Raw genomic sequence first — 23,280 nt, 5'->3', positions numbered from 1 at the left:
GATGGAGACGTCCTTTATTTTTTTGTGCCCTTAAAAGACAAGCTTTGCCACCTGAAATTTCCTTCCTACACATTTATTATAAATGCAGGTGCCTAACTTTTTCTGTGACATTTGACCACTCTATAGTTAGTTGATTTTAGATTATGTAGTTTATAAGTAACGCTGCAGAGATGGGTTCCTACTGGTTCTGCCAAACAGGTAAGTGGTATGCCAGCTTGGGTTGCACAACCAGCAGCGACCCAGGCTGGCCACGCCCTGAACCGGTTCCCCTGTCGCCGCTGTCGCCATCTTCTTTTGGAGTTCTGTGCATGTGCAGAACAATTTCCATTGAACTGCTCATGGGCGCACAGAGTGCATCCAATACACGAAGTGTGCACACAAGTGAACTGGCAGTAGCACCGGCTAGAACCCACCCCTGTAACACTGGCAATCTAGAATCAGATAGAAAGGGGAAAATATGTGTGTAAGGCTGGAGTAAAAACGGGAAGCTATTAAGTATTAGGGACTGTTCTTCAAACATTATTTGGAGCAGCAAAATCTGCAAAGATGATGACATGGCAAGATTGGGACTTTGGAGGATTCATCTGAAGAGCATGGCAGTTTTTTGACGCTGCATTGAACCTGCATTTTTTCTAATTTTTCTTACCAATAATTGGCAAAAATTATTCATCCGTTCTTGGTAGTTTGCTGCTGAAATTTAGCAACGCAATTTATGAAAGTTCCAGTCTGAAGCCCATCGTGTCTCATTATTGTTTGGCACTGCTCATCTCTGAATTAGAGAACTGAGAAACATTAAGTTTACCCAGCAAATATTACAACCAATGCATTGGACCCTGAAGCCTAAGACTACTAATAAAGCAGTTATTCCGTAATATAACCTTTTAAAAAATCTAGTAATCTAGACTCTCCATTAATTCTGACATCTATTTCTTTACAGGGTTTGGTTTCCAGCCGGCATCGCCTGGCAATGTGTCAGTTGGCTGTTCAGTGTTCTGACTGGATAAGGTATAATAGCACATCTCATCACTCATGTTCTCTGTAGTGGCTTGAATTCTGATATTTGTGGGGTACTCAGGATAAGTATTTCCCATTCCATTCCCCACCATCCGGTCAGAGCTGAAGAAGCTTCTTGGATGAGAAGCCTGTCACTGCGTTAAATGTTTGCTAGTCGAACTGAACTGAATAGCTGAACTGAAAGAGTTACTGCGCAGGTCATAAGTTCTTATCTGACAATGATTTATTGCGCATGCTTAACATGTTCATTACATCACACATTCCAGAGACTTCTTTCCCTTTTGATCTTTGTCCGTCTACCAGGAAGCTGGTAGACAAAACTGTTTTCTGCCAAAACGTAACAATTAGATAGATTTGTTTTATTTCCTTATTTCTTATTTTTGTATTAAAAGTTTTGTTTCTCATTAGAATATGTTTCCGGGATTTTATTTTATTTTTCGCACCTTGAAGATATGCCTGTTTGGAAAAAGCCGCAGTCAAAGACCTCATTTAGTTCAGGGTGAAATTTTTCCCCTGACAAAGCCAAACATCAGAAAGTTGCCTCTTGAAAAAGCACCTTTGGGACAACCATGACCAGGATGACTGAGAATCTCCATAGATACTCAGGATAAGCTGCTTCATGGCAGGGACATCATCAGTGTCTTTAAAGAAAAGTCCAGATGATTGTCTACAACTGTCCGATCAAAGCCCCTCATTTTACAGGTGTTCGTTGTATTTTGGATATTAAAACAGGGGTAGCGCTTTGATTGTGCAGCTGTCTTGACCTTTTGATCCTCCAGCAGCTGTCCCTGGTTCAGGGTCTGGGGTCCACGGTTGTCTGATTCAGAAACATAGTTCTCTCTTATGAAATGCTAACATGCAGCAGGTTTGCAAACTAAAATGCCAGATGCAACAAGAAGACAATGTTTTTTTCAGTCTTTAAAGCCTGATGGAGATGTGGAAGTTTCCTTTTCTTTATTGTTCTTAAGTGAGTGGATACATACTTTTGAAATGAAATGAAATATACCTTTAGCAGCTTGGACAACCTCAACATACATGGTCTTCAACGTCATGAACCAAAAGCCATGCAAATTCTGGGAGGTGAAGTCAACATATCTGAAGGTTTCGTAAATTGGCATAATATTTGCACCAACCACTTTTGCAAGAACAATTTTTTCACATTGATTTTACTGGGAATAGTTCCTCACAGAAGCTTCCCAAAGCAAGAAGTTACTGATAGGCATATCAGTATCTTGTTGCTTTGGATCAGATTTGAGACAGCCAAACTAGTATATACACGAAAGCATTTGTTTAGGTCTATATTAGGATCTGTGGTTTGTTAGCCCCAAGTATGATCAGACAGCATGAACTATCTTTCATGGGGGGAAAAATATTGCTTTTAAAATAACAGAAAAAAAGAACAAAACAGATACATATATCATCAAAAATACATAGTAAGTGCTTAAAAAAGTGAAACAATACAGTGGGAAATTAGTAAAATATGTTATAATATACCTGAGTAGCATGCTTTTTTACCTTCCATATTTGACATCATTGCACATTTTATTATATTTATCAATACGAAGTCTACATCTATAGACTCTCATAGGAAGTCTATGGAGATTCTTAGTCATCCAGATCATGGTTGTCCCAAAGGTGCTTTTTCAAGAGGCAACTGGACTTTCTGGTTTTTCTTTGAAGATATTTCTCTTCTCATCCAAGAAGCTTCTTCAGCTCCTCTTCTTGAACTGAAGAAGCTTCTTGGATGAGAAGCGAAATGTCTTGAAAGAAAAACCAGAAAATCCTGTTGCCTCTTGAAAAAGCACCTTTAGGACTCGCATAGGAAGCAAATGTAAAATTTAACCTGAAAATTGTGCTGCCTACATTTGATCTATTTTTCAAAGGTTTGGAAGCTGCGTGAAGTCTGTAGGCCACAGCTTGTCTGCCCCTGATTAGATCCATGCTCAAATTTGTGAAAATGTTTTGTGTTACCAGCAAAACAGGCCTCTTGTTTCATGTGCCCCTGGGGACTTGGCCTATTTCAGTAGCAAGATTTGCAGGTATTTCAGGCTTGGTCTAATTGTTTTCTTTTGGAGTCATGAGACTGACGTCCTACTAAGTAATTCAACCTAAGATTAACTCATTAACCCCTCCCCACCATAGTTATCTTGAATAGCCTTTTTTTTCCATGAATGAGCAGTTAGCAACATTGTTAGTGGATGCTTTAATTAGCGACTTCACATTTCTGAGAACCTCAGATGGAGAACATAAGAAAAAAAATTGGCTGCTAAGAACATGTTTGAGAAACAGCTCAATTTAGCAGTTCATCAAGTATTCAATTAAGAGCTGGTGCCGCTAACTCAGCCTATCAGATTTGGATGCTTTTTAAAAAAAAAGGAGGCTGGTGATGGGGACTCTGGGGATTTGGACACACATTTTCACAGCGCACTCACTCACTTGTCCAAATGTGAGAAATTGGCATAACTGCAGTGTACTGCTTTACTTCCTGCATAGGATGCAACTGGGTGAATGAGGAGGCAGGATGGCAAAAACTGTACAGTGTGGAAATGGATAGGAACCCAGTAGACCTAATGGAGTCAATAAGATCCTGATAAAACATAGAGACAAACAGGGGTCAGGTTTTAATCAATAATGTAGGATTCAGTTCCCACAGCTCCTTTAAGCTAAGAAATACTGTAAAACAAACAAATATGGAACACCAGGATAGGCACTTTCTGGCATAACTGTTTGTTCCTTATTTGGTCCTTCCACCCTTTTTATCACCTTTGATTTCTTCTTATAACCTTTTAAATATGTATTTTCTAGGAGAAATGTACTAGTATTCAGCATCCCATCATGTCAGAGTAAGATGTATAATTTGCCAGTATCCAAATCCATCCGTATTAATCCAGAGTTACTAGAGTTATCTCTCATACTGAGATAGTATGCTAATATTGTGGCAACTTAACATACTGTGGGTTTATACAAGGGGTGTCCAAACTTGGGAACTTTAAGACTTGTGGACTTCAACTCCCAGAATTCCCCAGCCAGCCATGCTGGCTGGGGAATTCTGGGAGTTGAAATCCACAAGTCTTAAAGTTCCCAAGTTTGGACACCCCTGTTTTATACAGTAGTATACCATATTATTATTATTATTATTATTATTATTATTATTATTATTATTATTATTATTATTATTATTATTTATTTATTCACATTTCTAAACCGCCCCCTCTCCCAAAAAGGGACTCGGGGCGGTGTACAGTCCACAATAAATCACAGATAAAATACAAATATAAATAGGGTTATAAATATATGTATGTATGTATGTGTGTGGAGGAGGTTAAAATTAAGAGTCCTGTACAGAAGAATAAATAAATATGAAGCTAAAAGCCCTAAAAACAATTAAAACTAAAACATATGAGGTTGTCTTCTTCATTCCATATTTCAGTCTCTCATAAATCAGGTAATACTCATCTTACAATCACGATTGAGCCCAACATTTCTGTTGCTAATTGAGGCATTTGTTAAGTGACTTTTGCCCCATTTCATGACCTTATTTGCCACAGTTGTTAAGTAAATCACTGCAATTGTTAACTTAGTAAATAGTTATGAAGTAAATCTAGTTTTCCCATTGCTTGCCAGAAGGTCAGAAAAGGTGATCACATGACCCCAGGATACTGCAACCATCATAAATATGAATCAATTGCCAAAGAATCTGAATTTTGATCACATGACTATAGGGATGATGCAATGGTCATAAGTGTGAAAACAGTCAAAAGTCACTTTTTTAGTGCCACTGTAGCTTCGAGTGGTCACTGAATGAATGTTGTAAGCCAAAGGATTACCTGTAATCATTAGGGTCCACCCTCAGTCCACAAAGCTGGATGACTTTGGTTCAGTCACTTTCTCTCAACCCAACATGCCTCACTAATTTGATGGAGAAATTAATGCTCCCTCCTCCTATGTATACCATCTTGAGGTCCTGAAGTAAAGTGGGATATAAATCTAACAAATAAAGGAGATGTTGACATGTACCCTGTGTAACCATCACCTTTTCCTTATAACCAACTCCCACACATTGAAGTGCAAGCCTGCACTTGTGCTGGACGTTTCCTTGTTTTTGTGTGGGTTAATGTCACACACCAGTTTTCCACACTCCTCCCTCATCTCACCTCAAATTTTGACGTGAAGGACTGGCTCAGAAACTAGATTTGTTCAAGATGAAGTAGACCCTAATATTTGCTATTAGAGATAAGAATCTAAATACCCATGATGGAAGGCAGCTCAGTTTTATTTGATGATAACACAGCATGACCATTGGAATATATTGGAAAAACTGTAGTACAATTAGCTTGCTCAAAAGACTGCAAGCATGACAGGATTGTTGCTGTAATAAACAACAATTTATTACTACATATTCTGTCATGTTTGATAAAGAAGAAATGACAGTTAGCATTTTCCAGTTGATCTGAGCAAGGTTTTGCCAAGGAACAAGTAGACTATCCTGCAATCAGATGACAAGTCCATTATGAAATCTACTCATCATCTTAACTTTAAATTGGTAGAACTGGTGTAAATTCTATTATACATTTCAAGATGTTCCTAGCTCCAGTATCTGCTCCTTTTATATTATTTTTTAAAAAGCCAGCTTATAGAAAGGCAGGCTATTATCTGTCCTCCAAAACTGAAGTCAGCAAACAGTGTAGGGATACCAGGAAAACAATCCAGCAAAGCATAAAACGTATCATAAACCCAGTATAAGAATGTATGCAACCAAAATCAGTTGATTTCACTGTTTCAGCAACACAATTCTACCATTGGTAGTCATTTAATCTTCTCCTTGGTTTGCCCTTGGGAGGGGATTGTGGCCATAGGCCAGTACATACTGTATATAGGCAAATCCATAAAATGTAAATGAAAAGTTTTCTTCATGTTGAGTTTGGCTACTAATGACTTCATGGATATTCCATATGGTTCTCTAAGCAACCATATGAACCTGATTTGCCATAGTGTTTCTTGGGATGCTTTTTTTTGAAACTTGCTTTAGTCCTTCGGGATGATCCCTTCCTACTTTGCTTTCTACATATTACAAATAGATCAGATACATTTGATTGGAGGGGAAAAAACCCAGAGGTGGTATTTTGCCAGTTCACCCTGGTTCGGGCAAACTGGTAGTGGCGGTAGTGGGAGGCTTCTGCCACCTGCCCCGATGTCATCATGGACAGTGACGTGCGGTGAGGTTTATGGCTGGTGAGGCTGGTGACGTCATCAGCACGAGCCGCGGTCCCCTTCATGTTGACTCAGGAAGGAGGGGAATGGGACCACGTGTGCAGGAGGCTGAAGCTGCCTCAGCCTCCTGCACACGTGGTCCCATTCCCCTCCTTCCTGACTCCTGAGTCAACATGAAGGGGACCACGGAGCGCGTTCTGCGGGACCACGGCTCACGCTCTATGGTCCCCCATGTTGACTCAGGAAGGCAGGGAACGGGACCACGTGTGTAGGAGGGAGGCTGAGGCTAGAGGAGCCTCCTGCACACGTGGTCTCATTTCCGGACCACATGTGCAAAAGGCTCCTCAGCGCCTTTTCCCTTTTTTTTAATTTTCATGATGAGAGCGGTGAGGCTCTGCCTCCCTTGACCGCACGTCCCTGATCATGGACGTTCTGCGCATGCACAGAAGGTTCTGCATATGCGCAGAAGCGCCATGCATAAGCGCTCCCGGTTCCAAATTGGTAGCGAAGGTAAGCAGATTTCATGCCTGGAAAAACCTCCCCAAACAGATATCAATGGGGAGAAGGACACCTCAACTGACTGATAGAGAACCTGACCCAAGTTCACTTATTCCTCTCTGATTTCTTTGGGGCAAGAGACTGCCTCACATTTAGGGTTGACTTCCTTTCAGATGAAATATGCCACTAAATGGTTTATATTGATATTTTTAATTGTAATTGTTATTTGCGATTGCCAAATCAATTTTTTCTAATTTCTTCCTCATCGTAGGGTGGACCCCTGGGAATGTTATCAGGATACTTGGCAGACCACCTGCAGTGTACTGGAACATCACCGGGATCTGATGAAAGTGAGTTAATGGCTGAAGCTGATGGCAGAGACTACTGAGCTCGGGGTGTTAAATTTGTGTTATTTATTGGAAATATAATGGAAAGTGACTTCACTTCCAAAATTAGATTTTTTAAGTTTCAACCAGAGGGTAATTAAGAGTAATGAGACATTTTGTATCCTGACAATAAGATATTTTTACTTCTTAAATTCAGTTTCTAGTCTCATTGGATGTTCTTTAAGAGGTTAATTTCAACATAAAACATAACTTGGTGCAGGCATGGCATCAACATACAACCACATTTCCCTCCCCCATCTCCTAAGTCTATGTACCCCAAGAGCATCACAGAATCAGATCAAAACAATGTTTGTGAGCTCCAGCTCCAAAACCATTTACATCAGGGCTGTACTAAGCCAGAGGGCCTCTGCATTTACGTGGACTTTATACATTGCTCCAATCCAACAGGACTCCGAAAGACAGTCTCTTTACTTCCATCTGGTGGCCATTAGGTCAATAGTTGACCTAATCTTTGGAGGACAAATAGAAAACAAATTGATTGGTTGGAACAGCTTGACCTTAGAAGCATCACCATATGTTCTCTACAGTGATTGGTTGTGATTTTCCCCATGGTTGGCAATGTTTGAATTTCAGCCAGCGACTGTCCTTGTTCTGTCACATGGTGGAGCTATATGGAGAGCAGTGTGGCATATCCTCATTCTGGATGTATTTTAAAGACACAATGTGAGGTCAATGTCTATACTACGTAACATGATTTTCTTCTGCCTCTGCAAAGAGGCTGTGCAAATAACCCCAGCAAAGGGCCATAGTACTTGTAATTGGAGTCAGGCTTAGAAATCCTTAGCACTCTTTTCTTGTACTTTGTTTCCCATCAACAAAATTGAAGCAAATAAGAACTCTCTTGTGATTGTGATTGGCAAATACTTTAGGTATGGAAGTACAATTCACTTAAAAACAGCTACCATCTATTTCTCTCTAAAAGGGGAATGGTCGTTTTCCAACATTCTGCCTCCTTGAACCCTGAACTCTTAATTCAGGATCAACTCTCATCAGTCATCTCACTAATATAAACTGTTAATGGAGTGGTTCAACAAACACTTAATCAAAGTTGATTATGGACCTCTAATAGTTTGGGGTATGATAATGTCTGGACTTGTCTTAGTTATTCTTTCCTTTTGGTTTGAAAGTGGATAATAGAACTCTGATTACAACTGTAATTTTAGTCCCTTGTAATAATACCCATTTTTTTAAAAATCAGACCATCAATCCATAAAGCCCAATATTCTTTTCACAAATGGGCAATAAGGTATCTGTGGAAACAGTGTCCTTCTTTTTTGAGTTCCTCAACAACTGCCACGAAAGTTATTTGGCTCTGATTACTGGAGACAATTTTTCCATTATTATTAGTAACCATGAGTAACCTTACCTTCCATGAATCTGTCTTAATAGGGGTTGCTTCCAATCTGGTTCCCACAGTTCATATACTTGACCAAATCAGTTTTGAATCATATCCCTGAATTAAAGATTTGCATTGTGTGCTGCACTTTCTCCTTTAAAGTTGTCCAAGTTGATGTCCATCATGACATCATGTGGTAGCAAGCTCAATTGGTTAATTCAGCACTGTATGAAAAAAAATATTTCCTAATTCTCACCACATGCTGTTTTATTCAATAAAGTCAAGTTCTAGTCTTAAAAGGATGAGCAGGCTATTTCCCTTTCCATTTTCTACACAGTGTGCATAAATCCATATACATTGTGTCTCCCAGCGTCTAAGAAATTTTAAATATTGACAATATTTGACACATTGACATGTCCCTTACTTGCTTCCCATCCTGCCTTGCTCCTAAAAAAACAAATCATACAAACAATAAAAAATGCCAGGAAAAAAGAGAGAGACTACATACTGTATTTGACTGTGGGCACTGCTAAAAGTAGACAATAAAACCATTCTGAGTGCCACCAGTGTTGGGGTCTTCAGTGGGATAAAAAAAAATCAAGAAGTCAGCCAAATCAAAGATGCAGGGTTTTTAAAAATGTTTAAAAATTTAAAAATGTGCATAACATACATTTTTTTTAAAAAAACTAGGTTTTGGTTATGCAATCATATGGCCATCTTGTCTTTTTTTGATCCACCCTGGAGATGCCAGGGTCAACCGCCTTCAAAGCTTTGTCTTCAAGTGTGTGCAAATGTTCAGAAAGAATATGAGATGTTGGAGAAAAAAAGCATTTTTTCCCCTAATTTGTAGTGGACAATGAATATTGCTCCTGAAGCTAACTGATGCTAGTGGGGCTTAATAGCGATCACACAGGAGTGATTTCTAGCAGGGCCAGATTAAAAAAAGATTTAATTCTTTCGGTAAATGTTGAAAGGCAGAGAATAAATCGCTCCACTTTCTAAAAAGAAACTACCTTCCCATGTGCCATGAACTCAGTGAAAGCAGAGCTTCTCACAGTGGCTCTTAACTATTAAAATAAAGCAAAAATTAAAGAGAGACACATTTACTGCTAGCTTATTTTAGCTCTCAGATTCTGCTAATGAGGAGAACCCTGGAAATATTTTAGGGAAAGAGAAGCAATATATTAGAAAGTCATATAATAGAAACTCTGGTCGTGATCATAATTTATTCTCTAACTTTAGCCGCGACCTGAACCTAATTTTGGAAATTTGGCACTTACAAAAAAAAAAAAAAGGCACGGAAGGGCAAATGGGCTGGAAAAAAAATGTGAATTTTTTTATTGGAAACCGATTTGGTTGTGGTTAGAAGCATTCGTGACCCGAGGTTCCACTGTACTTAGCAGGGGAGGGGAGGGGAGGGGAGAGTCCCACCTCCCCCCTTTCCTTGATTCAGAATCTGGCTTTGCAAAGAGAAAAAATGAGCTTAAGGAGGAAGGAAGCCCAGTCTTCTCCCCAAAAATATTTATGACATCTAATTTGTTTGCATATTTCTCAGTATGATTAAAAGGCCCTACACCAGGGGTGTCCAAACTTGGCAACTTTAAGACTTGTGGACTTCAACTCCCAGAATTCCCCAGCCAGCCATGCTCATTTTGTATCCATTTCCATGCTGGCTGGGGAATTCTGGGAGTTGAAGTCCACAAGTCTTAAAGTTGCCAAGTTTGGACACCCCTGCCCTACACGGTTCCGGCAGCTGCTGTGTTTCCTGTCTAGGAAAATTCCACTGAACACCTTTGTTCCTTTCATTGTTCAGAAAAACAACAATTGGAAAGCTTGACCAATTCTGACAGGTCAGGGGTCATGGCAACATATTGGAAGGGGCATCAAATGGTTAGCGTTGTTTTAGAAACCCCAGTGTTCTCTCCTTTTATTTGTCAGAAATAATTTACATTGAGTCTGTTTGACTCATCTGTTCTTTTAAAAACAGAAGGATTTATCCAATCTTTGGGTGATATTGATGCTCCCAACAAAATAGCCAGGGGTAAGGAACTTGTTGACTGCAAGTTGCAGCGCACATGTTTGGACATTAATCTGAACTTAGCAAATCATTTTAAAAGAATATAGTAATATGTTTAGAATGATATTTGATTTCTTTATGAATATGACAGCAGTAGCTGGGGGGATGATAATAGAAGAATTTGAGAGTTATGATGGGCAGTACATTTGGGAAGGCTGTTGGAGGAACATTTGATAGCTAACTCCTACGTTACTGTTGCAGTGTATTATAGATGTTGACATATGTATATCCATATATTCAAAGAAATACCAAATAATTCTTTTTTTAAATTTTTTATTTTGTTTATGCAAACTTCACATTTTGCAACACATTACACTTCTTTTACATATCTGATGTGATTCTTTTATCTGTACATATAAGTCTTGTATAACTATAATTTGTGTGTGTGTGTGTGTGTATGCATTTATATTATTTCATACATCTTTTTTCTTCATTCTATATATAACATTCTATATATTCTATGTATTTGACTCATTTTGTATCCATTTCCTATTATTTATTTACAGTCTATTTTGTATTTCTAACTTTTAATCATTTTCCAGTTTTGTAATTGTTTTTTAATTTGTTGATCTTTCTTCCTTTCTTTTTTGCTTTCCTGCTCCCCCCCCCCTTTCCTCTAGCCAATTATATCATAAATCCCATACGGAGTAATTACATTTTATATATATATTAACTGTTATATGTTCAATATTTGTACATAACTCTACTCCAGATTCAGGTTTCTTCTCAATTCCAATTGTCCTTTCGTCCATACCAAACCTCACTTTCATCTGATTATAAGGAAACTGTTGAAATACCAAATAAATCTTTTGTAGGTCAAACTTTTCCGTTCCATTGTGGGTGCACATTCAATTTTCAACAATGCTTGATAATGCTCCACCTCTTTATTCTGCCTTTTGCAAAAGAATACAGCACCCCCTGGTGGCTTGAAAAAAAGATTGCTCCTGTTATTTCATACTGTAATACATTGCATTTACTATATTATTTTTAAAGAACAAGGTAAATGGAATCTTTGCTTTTTTCATTTTGCAATTACTTATGAATTTGTTCATTTTAAAGGTATCTATGCCATCTTTTACTCAAAATTATGAGAGGTACTTGTTAGATATCAACACTAGCTACCAGAGTTTCCACTCTGGTCCTCTGTTCCGGCTGGAACAGAGGTTTAATCTGATTGGCTAAGAGGTCTGACAGCTCCCTATAAAAGGGTTGCTGTCAGACCGAACAGTTGCTGGATTGTACATACTTGTCTGTCTGAATAAAGAGCTGTTGTTGCGTTAAGCCCCCCGACATTCGAACCACCACCGACCTCCGTTCCTTCCGTCAAAAGTTAAAGACTCACCTATTTCAATCAGCTGGCCTGGCACTCTCTTAGTTTTACCTCCCGGGGATTTATTTTAATTGGGTTTGGGTTTTTAATTGGGGATGTTTTTTAGGATTTTAGAATATATTTATTTCTTGTACAGCCTATCTCCTCCATCCAAATGTATTTAATTGTTTTATGATTGTATTTTTATCTGCATTGACTGTACACCGCCCCGAGTCCCTTTTTGGGAGAGGGGGCGGTCTAGAAATCCAAGAAATAAATAAATAAATAAATAAGGCAGAGTCTGCCTTCTCATTGCCCGATCGAACAGTACTCATAAGATTTTTTTAAAGGGATATTTTTAAAAAGTTGTAATTATTACATTACTTCAGTATAATAATAATACATATATTGCAATAAGAAGTATTCTGTGAATTTAAAATGTTAAGGTGAATAAAAATGCCTTGATTTGAAGGGAATCAACCAGGCTTCGTTTCATGTACCTTTTTAAATTGCATTTTTTGCAATTGCACAGTGTAAGGGATTTGAAAAACTTTGAAAACATACATGGGCAGATGTACATGGTCTGTTTAGGCTATCGAGGGTTTAAGACTTTAAACAGAAATGTATCTTTGACCCATCAGTAAGTTTTAAATTTGCCAAGCAAGATGAGCACCTTAGGCATTTGTGCTACATAATCATGAGGATGTCCTGTTCTCAAAGCCTTAAGAAGCCTGTGAGTCAGACCATCCTGCTTCTCCTAACCAGATTGTTACTAGAACATTACATCCAGCATCACGATTGCATAATCTGGAGCTTCTCAAAGAACAATTTAGGCAAATGGAAGGAGTTTTGCTTGTTAATGTATCTCAATTCCAATAGCAGAGAAGTACTGAGCAAAGTATAGGCAAAAATTAACAAGTAATAATGACAATTGGAAAATAATCTGATTAATAAAAAATGGTTATTGTAGTCAGGTGTAAATCCAGACATAATCCCTTTCAAACAACTATGCTAACTCATCTGTAATGTGGAGATATCAACCCCCCTAACCCAATTCCTGCCTAGTATCCTGAGATTCCTTGCAAAAATGGCTTAGTTAAGTCAACACTCCTGTCCCAAGCGAGGTTCAATGTTTCCTGTCAGTATTTAGAGCATGTTGATTTTGCTTGCAATCTTCCTTTGCTTCTGTAGGCATCTTTCTTAGCCTGTACTCATGAACATTGACGTTGCTACCACTGTCACAGCTTGGAATGAAAAACTTACACTTTCAGTACAGCTGCACATGGGTCAAAATGACCACCAGAGACCTGAAGCCCCTAACTCTCTCTTTAACAGCCTCAATCAAATCTATCTAAAGAATTACTTCTAGGGGTGCTTTTTTGTTTCATTCCCAGTTAGAAGCCTGTGAACCCTAGAACCTGTGCTGTAGATACCAGACCACTTTCAGAAAAGGGTCTCCCAGCTACAGATGTTGACAAACCCATTGCCTGGTGATAGTATATAACCATTGAGATTCATAGTCATTTATTGCCTTTTCTTTCTTGATAACTGAGAAGTGTACACGGAAAACTTCAGCAATGTTTAGGGCTATGATAGTATTTTTCCTAAACAACTTGCTATGGTCTGATCTGAACACAGGTATACTATATTCACACTGTCCTGCTGACAGAGGGTGGAGGAACAAAATGGAGAAAGATGTGGCCCAGGGTTCTGGCAGAGTTGCCGATAGGGCAATAAAATTTGGTAAGGGCACCTTTGTAAAAACAAGGGGAAAGCCTATTTTTTTTCCTTTTTCAGTAGATACCTATGAACCAAGCATATGAAAATGCAAACTAACTTTGGCTAGCCACTTGTCTGAAATGATATAATATCTTCTGCTTGAGCCTGGGTTTGGACTAGAACACCTCCAAGGTCCAGTCCAGTTCTCTTATTCTGCTGTTATTTCTTCCAGCGAGTTACTGGTTGTATCCTGTCCAATGTGAACACACCTTCTTTGACCCCAGTGGTTGGACAACCCCAGAATGAGACCCCACAACCTATTTACCAGAACAGCAACCTTTCCAACAAGCCGAGTGCGGGTAAGACAAAATGGAAAGCACAAATGTAGAAGCTGTTGAAAATACAACAGTAATAAATGGTCTAACCCAGGTGAGAGAAGAGAACCTGTGATGGTGTTTCCTGCCTCAGTGCCAAAATAATTGGCCAGATTAGATTTTTGGCACTTTGACATCTGGAGGGGAAAGCCATGTCCTGTTCCACCCAAAATAAGCAAAATGTTTCAGTCAGACTTTCTCATTCATCTTGATAATCTATACTCAGGATAGCTGCCAGTCCCTAATTATAAACCTTCCACTAAATTGCATGTTGAGACATTTTGGCAGTTCCTCGTCCTTTCATCTGCTTTTTTCTCACCTTCTGACTGGCACACCTGGTTTGCTCTTGGCTTCAGCAGGTGGTAGAGAGTGCATAAGAAAAAATGGAGAAAAACTGACTGGAACAGCTGCTTGGGGTAGGTTTAATGACACAGAGAGAATTTTTGTCTTGCAAACCACTAAGCCCTAACTATCCAAAGAAAACTGGATATTAAAATATTTGCTTTCAAATATGAACAACTGCTGGGGGCCGAGAAAAAACGGGGTGGGGGGAATAGATCCTTTCACTTTTTCATCATCCAGCAGGTGGTATTGTCTTTCAATGTAGCACAAGTGCCTGGCTGGATCTGATAGAGAGCCCATTTAGTTTAGCACAAGGATGTCAAGTCAGTGTGTCAAAACTTTGGAAAATGCCAAATTTAATGTTGCTGGTGCCTGCCCTATGATCAAAAGAGAAACAATTCTTTACATATTCAGTTTAAAAAAAAATACAGCCCAATCCAAATCATGTGGCATACAATGAAACAAACAGTTACAAAAATAAAATATGGTTAAAACTCATTTTCAGAAAGTCTGGAGATTGTGTGAGAGCACGGCCTTTTCATGTGACTTTGGGAGGGTCTGGAAGGTGCACAAGAGCACACATCACCCTCTGAAAATTGTGCAAGAACAGGATGTGTTTCAGAGGTGGGTTGCTACCAGTTTGGTCTGATCCGGCCGAACCGGTAGTGAAATTCAGGCCTGGGTCACAGAACCGGCAGCGACCCAGGTCTGACATGCCCCCGAACCGGTTCTCTGGTGTCATTGCCGGCACAATTTTTAGTCAAATGCATATGCGCAGCTTTCTAGAATAGTTGTTGGTCTTGTTGAACACTTGTGTGTTACCCAAAATATTATGGTGCATCACCTTTGATACACTTCATAGGTTCACCATCACTGGTCTAGCATCTCTGCATTGACCAGCCCTCAGGTCTAGCATTCTGAGATACATTACAGTATCTATTTACACATTATAAAAAAATATTTTTGTTTTGCTTTACTTTTAATGTGCATGCTCAAGATGATATACTATTTTAAAAATAAATAAATAAATAAAACTCAGCTTAATAATAGCTGTAACTGCTCATTAGCTAGAAATACCTATTGAAGGATATGGATTTGGGTGTATACTTTCTTTACCACATTAGCTAGAAATGGCTGTTGAAAGTCATGGATTTGGGTTTATACTTTCTTTTTATTATTTTCATGGTTGATATTAATTATTATTTTTCCTTTTAAGTATCTTTGTCACTGAGTTTCATTTTAAATGTATGTTTTATTGTATTGTCAAAATAATTCTGTAGTTGGTGCTCTAAGTTAAATAAATATTTTAACTTTGACTTAATTTAGTATAACTTTTAAGCACATGGGTCAAAGTGGATTCTTGTTATATACTTAAACTGCAGAGGAGAAAATTGCATTTTAGTGATTTCCATCTGAATAAGAGGACACATGTTTTTGCTGTACAGTTCTCAGAAATAAATTCAGATTCTCTGTTGGGTTGCCAACAGCAGTAACATTTTGCCAAAGCAAGGATTAAAAAAAATTCTGGTGATCAAATCACAACCCACATATGTTATTTTAAATTGTACAGGAAAGCCACTGAATGAAGGGGAAATAATGTTTCGTTTGTAAACCATAGTACTTCCAAGCTGTAGTAAATGCTGATTTTTCTGTTTTATCCTCTGCTTTCCTTCTTTCCTTAGCAAAACTTTTGGGGAAAGTGGGAGAAAGCCTTAGCAGGATTTGCTGTGTTCGTCCCCCAATGGAGCGTTTCACCTTTGTAGGTATGTTGTTGAAAAGGGGTTGTCTGCAGCCAGCTAAAACTTGTGACCTGTGACTGAAATTAGATTCTTTCCTAGATGTAGATGACTAGGCTGAGCCTGAGGGAGGGATCAAACAGATAACAGATAAAAAGTCATAAGTCCCTGTGTGCCCACAATAGATCTAAGTCTGGCCTACCTTAATTCCCACTCATTTCCCTTATCTTTAGTAGCTCAGATTTTTGTAGAGAATTTAAGCTTACAATAAATCTTCATACTCATCTGAACTGCCTGAATCTTTCGATTTCTCTGGTGCTTGACATTAGCTTTTCCTGTGGAGATTGTTTGTTGTATAACTAAATAGAACAATCAAATGATTTCTACCTACAATAGGTGATGATGGAAGTATGTTGGGCCTCTGGCAATACCAGTCTCCCTCAATTTACTCCAGGTATTTCCAGGACTGCTGTGAATTACCTTGGATGTGTTTCAGAAAAGTTGGATCAATCCAAACTGGGACTGAAAATGACTTTTTTAGTATCTAATATGATACTTGATTTTCAATTCTTCAGGCATCTTTCAGACTCAAAAATCCTCTGGTGCCAATACTGAATTAAACATTTGATATATTCTGGAGTTCAGAAGAATCTCTTAGGGATATACTAGATATGGAGGATGACTAAGTAATTGAAATAATGCATTCAGCATTTGGGCTTGCCAGCATCTTCCACATTTGATCTCCTGCTTCATTTCAGCCACTGTTATTATCACTACTTACAGTAGAGCCCTCATTTTACTGTAATTACTTTTAATTACACTCTTTATAAAAGCTGCTCTAAGTACAATTGTAAAAGGGCAGGATAACTGATTATGTAGTAAGAGTTGCTTAGTAAATATAGTGTTTTTAACTAAGAGATTTACCTCATTGTAGGTCATCCTGTGAAATATAATTTCAGCATTTTCTTTTCTTGCTTTCTAGATGAAAATGCTAATTTGGGGACTGTGATGAGATATGAAGAGATTGGTAAGTGAACATCATCCATAGGATTGTAAAAGTGGGTATACTTGCGTATAAAAGGGGCAGAAGAATTGTGGCACAATTGATGTTGATATTAGTTGGAAAAACAATGCATATATGCAAAGATTAGGTAGTTTATGAGGGCTGTATTGCATGATAGGGAAGACTGGAATGATATCATCTACAAAGATACTACTGAATTCTGCAAAAACTCTTGAAAAGCTGTGCATTACTTGGAACTGATTTCAGTCAGTACTTTAGAGCACGAAGAGACTATACATTTAGCAGTTGACTGTAACTTCTAAACAATGGTTGCAATTCTTAACAGTGAAATTTTAGGAAAAGATTTAGGTCTTTTGAAGAGTTGTAAATGTGTGATTTACAACATTCACGTGTCTCCTTCCAAATTACCTTTTTTGGATTGAATCCAAATCATTTGTCTGCTGTATACTATGCAGCTTCCCAGATAATAAAATGCATATGACATCAAAGACCCAGCATTGCCTTTCAGACTGACAAGCACCTAATAATGAATTGAGGGTGTGAAAAATCATTCTAAATCTGCTTCATGTGCATTGACACTTATTTTCACTTATAATTGTAGTCTGTAAATTAATCTTACAATTTAAAACCCGCATTCATTATCACTGTAATCTTTCCTAATAGATGGAATTATGTATTCACCTAATGTACACTTACCAAAAATAACTACCCCAATCTACATTTTTTTGTGCTCAGCTTTTCCAACTATGTCCACTTTGGAATAGTGTGTGTGTGTATGTGTGTGTGTGTGTGTGTGTGTGTGTAGTATGGAGCATGACAGAAGCTAGCAGTCCATAGCAGATTCCACATTTTTAAGATTTTATGCAATTGATGTTGAATATAACTTGATAGGAACCTACCTGGGAATTCTACTGAGCTCTGCCGTTAGGGAGCAGAGTGGCAGGTAGTGGAACATGGCATAATGGAAATAACTCCTTGAACACTTTCCTGCATTTCATAAGCTGAATCACACTCAGACATAAGGCAGAAGAATATTTTCTCTCTAGCAGTTAACTGCATCAAAAGTTTTATGAGTATGCAGAATGGTTGCAGGAAGTGTCTAGTTAAATGAAAAGAAGGACTAGGGGTGACATGATAGCAGTGTTCCAATAACTAAGGGGCTACCACAAGAAGGGGATCAGCCTATTCTCCAAAGCACCTGAGGGCAGGACAAAAAGCAATGGGTGGAAACTAATCAAGGAGAGGACCAACCTAAACTAAGGATAAATTTCCTAACAGTTAGTACAATTAATCAGTGAAGTGACTTGCCTTTAGAAGTTGTGGGTGGTCCAACACTGGACGTTTTTAAGAAGAGAGTGGACAATCATTTGTCTGAAATAGTATAGATTTCCTGCTTGAGCAGGGGGCTGGATTAGTGGACATCCAAGGTCCCTTCCAATTCTGTTATTCTGTTTCTGCGTTTGTGTTTACACAGGCATAGAAAAGTCACTGCACATGCATTACATTGGTGCACAAAATTGCCAAAAATGAAGATAACACTGACATTTCTTAAGGAATATTAGTGGTCAGTAGTGAAGTAGATAAAATGACTGATAGACAGATAGTAACAATTCTAGAGTGTTTTCACAGCACAGAAACCACAACTCTATTTTAAATCCCTGTCTTTTCTGCTCTCCTTCCTTTTTCAAGTCTTTGCATCAAGGCAAAGAGATTAGTGGGGAGTGGTTATCCAGGGGAACATCTCAGTAGTGGTATCTCTTTCCTTCAGAGCTTCGAATCTTGCTGCTGTGTGGAAGTGATCTTCTGGAGTCCTTCTGTATCCCAGGCCTTTGGAATGAAGCTGATGTGAGTACATAACAGAAGATAGTCAAAGCTGTGATCTTCCTTCCTTCCCTCTCTCCCTCCCTTCCTTCCTCTCCATTTACACACAGTAACTACTGATTTAGCAAAATATACTTCCTGGGGAGTTTTGTTAACTTTGTGATGGCTTGGGAAATCATAGATTGACAGTCTCCTTCCACCTTCTCTGTTCATGACCTCTTTTTTCCCAATTCTGACAATAGTAAAAGGACAATGGTGATTTTTACAGTGCGGTTAGAGAGGCATTTGTTTGTAATGTAAATAAATATAATTTCGTATTTCAGTAATAGGAGTTTATTAGTTGATTACTCTTACAACCAGATCAAGAAAATAAACAGCTCTTGCCAAATTTCTTTTAAAATGATTTACCCACAAGGATTTGGGTAAGGATTTGATTAAATGTTCTTATGAATGCATATGCTGGTTCAGTCTTTGAATTGGGTTTTCTCAAGATCTGAGGACTGCAATTCCCAGATTCATCCATTAGGGTAATTATTGTTGAGCATTCCAGGAACTGTAATGCAAAGGTTGAGAAGCCTCTCAGAGATAAACCTACAGTAGACGTAGTCCTTGACTTACACCCATTCATTTAGTGGCTGTTCAAAGTTGCAACGGCACTGAAAAAAGTGACTTAACAGAGGGATAGAATCAAGATCACGTGAAGTGTTAATATCACTTTATAATGCCTTGGCAAGGCCACACTTGGAATACTGCACCCATGTTTTGGTTGCCACAATATTAAAAAAAAAGATGTTGAAACCCTAGAAAGAGTACAGAGAAGAGCAACAAAGATGATTAGGGGACTGGAGGCTAAAATATATGAAGAACAATTGCAGGAATTGGATATGTCTAGTTTGTTGAAAAAAAGGATTGGGGGTGACATGATAGCAGTGTTCCAATATCTAAGGGGCTACCACAAAGAAGAGGAGATCAACCTATTCTCCTGGAGGCAGGATGAGAAGCAATGAGTGGAAACTTATCAAGGAGAGATCCAAACTAGAACTAAGGAGAAATTTGCTAACAGAACAATGAATCCAGAAATAGTGGGTGCTCCAACACTTGGAGGCTTTTAAGAAGAGATTGGACAATCATTTGTCTGGAACGGTATAGGATTTCCTGCCTGAGCAAAGGGTTGGACAAGAAGACCTCTAAGATCCCTTCTAACTCTGTTATTCTTTTATTGATTTTCCCGCAAGTAACTACAGTTCACAAGATTCAGCCAAAACTGTGCGCTATGTTTTTGAAAACTCTGTGGGAGCCTTTGAGAGACAGAGGGGAAAAAAAGCAGATTAGCAAGAAAATGAATCCCAATATAACCAAGGTCATAGAATACATCTTCACTGGAAGACCATAGGTTGATTCAGATTTAGGAGAAAGTTTCTGTAAATATATGTTTCCATAAAATATATTCATTCTAATTTAAACAGATGGAGGTGATAGTGGGGGACTTTGGCATTGTTGTTGTGCCACGGGATGGTGTTGATACAGAGAAAATCATGAGCCACTCCTCTGTACTTCGCAAGTATAAAGTAAGTTTTATTGTTTTTATTCTTCTAAAACTGCAGTAATTAATGGACTTTAGGCTGGCACTCAATCCTGCTTTCCTGAACCTCCCTGGTTGCATGCGTGTCAGCTCTCCCAGGTAAACCAGACAGGAAACATGACTACATGAGATAATTCGACTTTATTGTAAAGATTCGGTAACATGCTCTTGCAAGTCTGAAGGTACAAACTTCATGCCACCATTCTTAGCTGCCCGAACAATTATGGTAGATCCTTCCTAAATTTCTTCCTCTGAACATTAATCCACTGGGGTTCCTGCTTCTCTTGTCTGATTGTTTCCTAGGCAAAATCTCTTTCCCTTGAACCCCAACATCACCCACACACATTCCATTCCAATGCAGTTGCCCATTTCAGGTTTGTCTACAATAGGGGGGCAGGAACCCTACTAGAATTCTGTCTTCTAGGTTTCTGAGAAAGCTGCAGCTAGGACAGTAGAAGAGCTTTGCCTGGAAATAGTGTCAAGTGTCATGGAAAACAGGAGATGCAGACAATTGAAATGAGTATATTGCAAGCTTAAGCTTTCTATAAGAATCTGGACAACAGACCATTAAGGAATATGCACTGAAGATAAGAGAGGCATTCAAGGTGGGCTGGACTTAGATCTCTTGCAGGCATGAAGGGGACTCGTGACTTATGATGAGTTTGACCCCTCCCTTAGGCTCAGCCCTGTCATCTCTTACAAATAGTCAAGGATAAGAATAGTTTCCTTGTCCAGTAATGGTATGTTGAAATTATCTTGAGAGACAGAAAGGAGGCCACAGACCGGACAACCATCACATAAAAGAGATTTCCAATTACAGAAGAAGGAAGGTGCAAGGGAAACATTTTAGCAGGGACCCTTCCTAGTTTTCTGGAAAGTAAAAGGAGAGAACGGAAGAAATATTTTCAGTCTTGCAAGATTCCAAAACCTCACAACAAAATGAGCGCTCATAAATTGTGCTGCTTTTGTGGGCTTCCTTGAAGGGCTAACATACCCTAAGCGGGTTCAGAATAAAGTCATTAATTGTTTTAGTCGCTCTAGTTTGGATTTTCACCTGCAGTAATATGTTTTTAATCTCTTCCTTAAAATGCAAGAATTCTGACAAAAGTGAGCAAGTGTCACATTATGTTCACCTTAGGCCTTTGTTTTAGAAAAATTACCCTATATCTGAAAGGCAAACAAAAGAAGTGTAGGAATAACCTAGAGTCTAAGTGAGACTTGGATTCCCTTGGTTTGGGTATCCAAATCTCAATCCGAGCTATTTAGAGAGAGAGAAATCGAACACAATTAGTTTTGCTTTGCAGTAGCTTTTCTTTCTTTTTTTAATTCTGCCCAATAGCTGGAATACAATACTTTCAGAGATTTACAATTCATTGGCTTTTTAAAAAAACATTAAAAACGATAAGAGTACAATAAATACTAGGTTAGTTTAAAATAATTTACAATGAAAGGTAATCCCTCAGTAAAAAATGTTCAACTCTTGTGCTCAAAATGCCGATTCAATACTACTTCACTTTCCTCTATTTTTTTAAACATAGAGCTCAGAAACAAGGGGACGGGGGTGGAGGGTGGGGGTGTTTGGCATTCTAAGGTTACGATGCCATAACTGAAAAGGCCCTTCTCTTGAGTTTACAAATCTTAAATGCCAATATCATGCTTCAGTGAGCATGTGGAAAGATTCATGCTTACATGCCTGAAAATGTTTCTTCTGCAGAACAATATCCTGGTTGTGAAGGATGATGTGAATCACCCCATGGCAATTGTCAGTTCTACTAAAAGCAGGTGAGTGGGGGGGAAATGGGCTATGACTGGGGAAGGTGACTTACTGGGAAGGGAACAAAATAGCAGCAAGATAATGGTTAAGAAACTGGATTGGTTCAAGGGGCAGCCATCTATTGAAGGATAATATAGGTCAGGGGTGTCCAAACTTGGGAACTTTAAGACTTGTAGACTTCAACTCCCTGAATTCCCCAACCAGCATGGCTGGCTGGGGAATTCTGGGAGTTGAAGTCCACAAGTCTTAAAGTTCCCAAGTTTGGACACCCCTGATATAGGTAGTTCTCAACTTATAGCCATTCGTTTAGTGACAGTTCAACAACACAACAGCACTGAAAGAAGTGACTCCCACTTAACAACTGTCGCCGCGTCCCTATGGTCATGTGATCAAAAACCAGAGGCTTAGCATTTGCCACGTGTTTATGACAATTGCACCGTGCAGAGATCATGTAATTGCCATTTGCAACCTTCCCAACTGGCTTCTGACGAGCAGAGTCAATGGAGGAAGTCCGATTTGCTTAACGACTGCCTGATTCCTTTAACAACTGCAGCTTATTCGCTTAACCACTGTGGCAAAGAAGTTCATACAATTGGGTGTGACTCGCTTAACAACTTCCTTGCTTAGCCATGGAAAGCCTGATCCTAATTGTGGTCATAAGTCAAGGATTACCTTTATGGCAGCACTCTTTGTATTCCTCTATTCCATCAGATCCTAAAGTGGCCAACTGTATTCTGTGCATGCAGACTAAAATACAGGCCCATGAACAGGCAGCAAAATTTGGGAGGTAATCCGTAAGTTGTTTCCTCCGGTCCTTCCCCTTTTTGCCTGTTGTGGAAACTCTAAATGCAGCAGGAAGTTTGTTATGCAAAATAATGCTAGAGTTTCTGATGATTGTTTGAAGGGCACTGCAGAATTGAAAAGAAATAAATTGTGGAACCTGCAGCTGAGTTCATCCAAAATTTTATAACTTTGTCAAATACACTGGCAAAAGAGAGAACTTTCCGTTAATTTTAACTTGCTTATCTTTCACTAAGATGCCTGCCCACATTTGTT

At 38.7% G+C, this 23,280-nt stretch overlaps 1 protein-coding gene across 1 annotated transcript in view; it reads left to right on the top strand.

The window, feature by feature from the left end:
- NMNAT2 (nicotinamide nucleotide adenylyltransferase 2) overlaps positions 1-23,280 on the top strand; it is a 77,347-nt gene that overhangs the window by 49,735 nt on the left and 4,332 nt on the right. The window contains exons 3-10 of the mRNA XM_081946847.1: positions 938-1,005; positions 6,995-7,073; positions 13,804-13,930; positions 15,970-16,050; positions 17,006-17,050; positions 18,816-18,892; positions 20,335-20,436; positions 22,165-22,232. Of these exons, the coding sequence (XP_081802973.1) occupies positions 938-1,005; positions 6,995-7,073; positions 13,804-13,930; positions 15,970-16,050; positions 17,006-17,050; positions 18,816-18,892; positions 20,335-20,436; positions 22,165-22,232 (647 nt within the window). The remainder of the gene's footprint in view (positions 1-937; positions 1,006-6,994; positions 7,074-13,803; positions 13,931-15,969; positions 16,051-17,005; positions 17,051-18,815; positions 18,893-20,334; positions 20,437-22,164; positions 22,233-23,280) is intronic.

This window comes from Natrix helvetica (assembly GCF_964273705.1).
Source record: "Natrix helvetica genome assembly, chromosome: 3".
In the NCBI taxonomy this organism is placed as follows: Eukaryota; Metazoa; Chordata; class Lepidosauria; order Squamata; family Natricidae; genus Natrix; species Natrix helvetica.
Note: the sequence above shows the minus strand (reverse complement) of the source record. Positions and strands in the feature narration are given on the sequence as shown.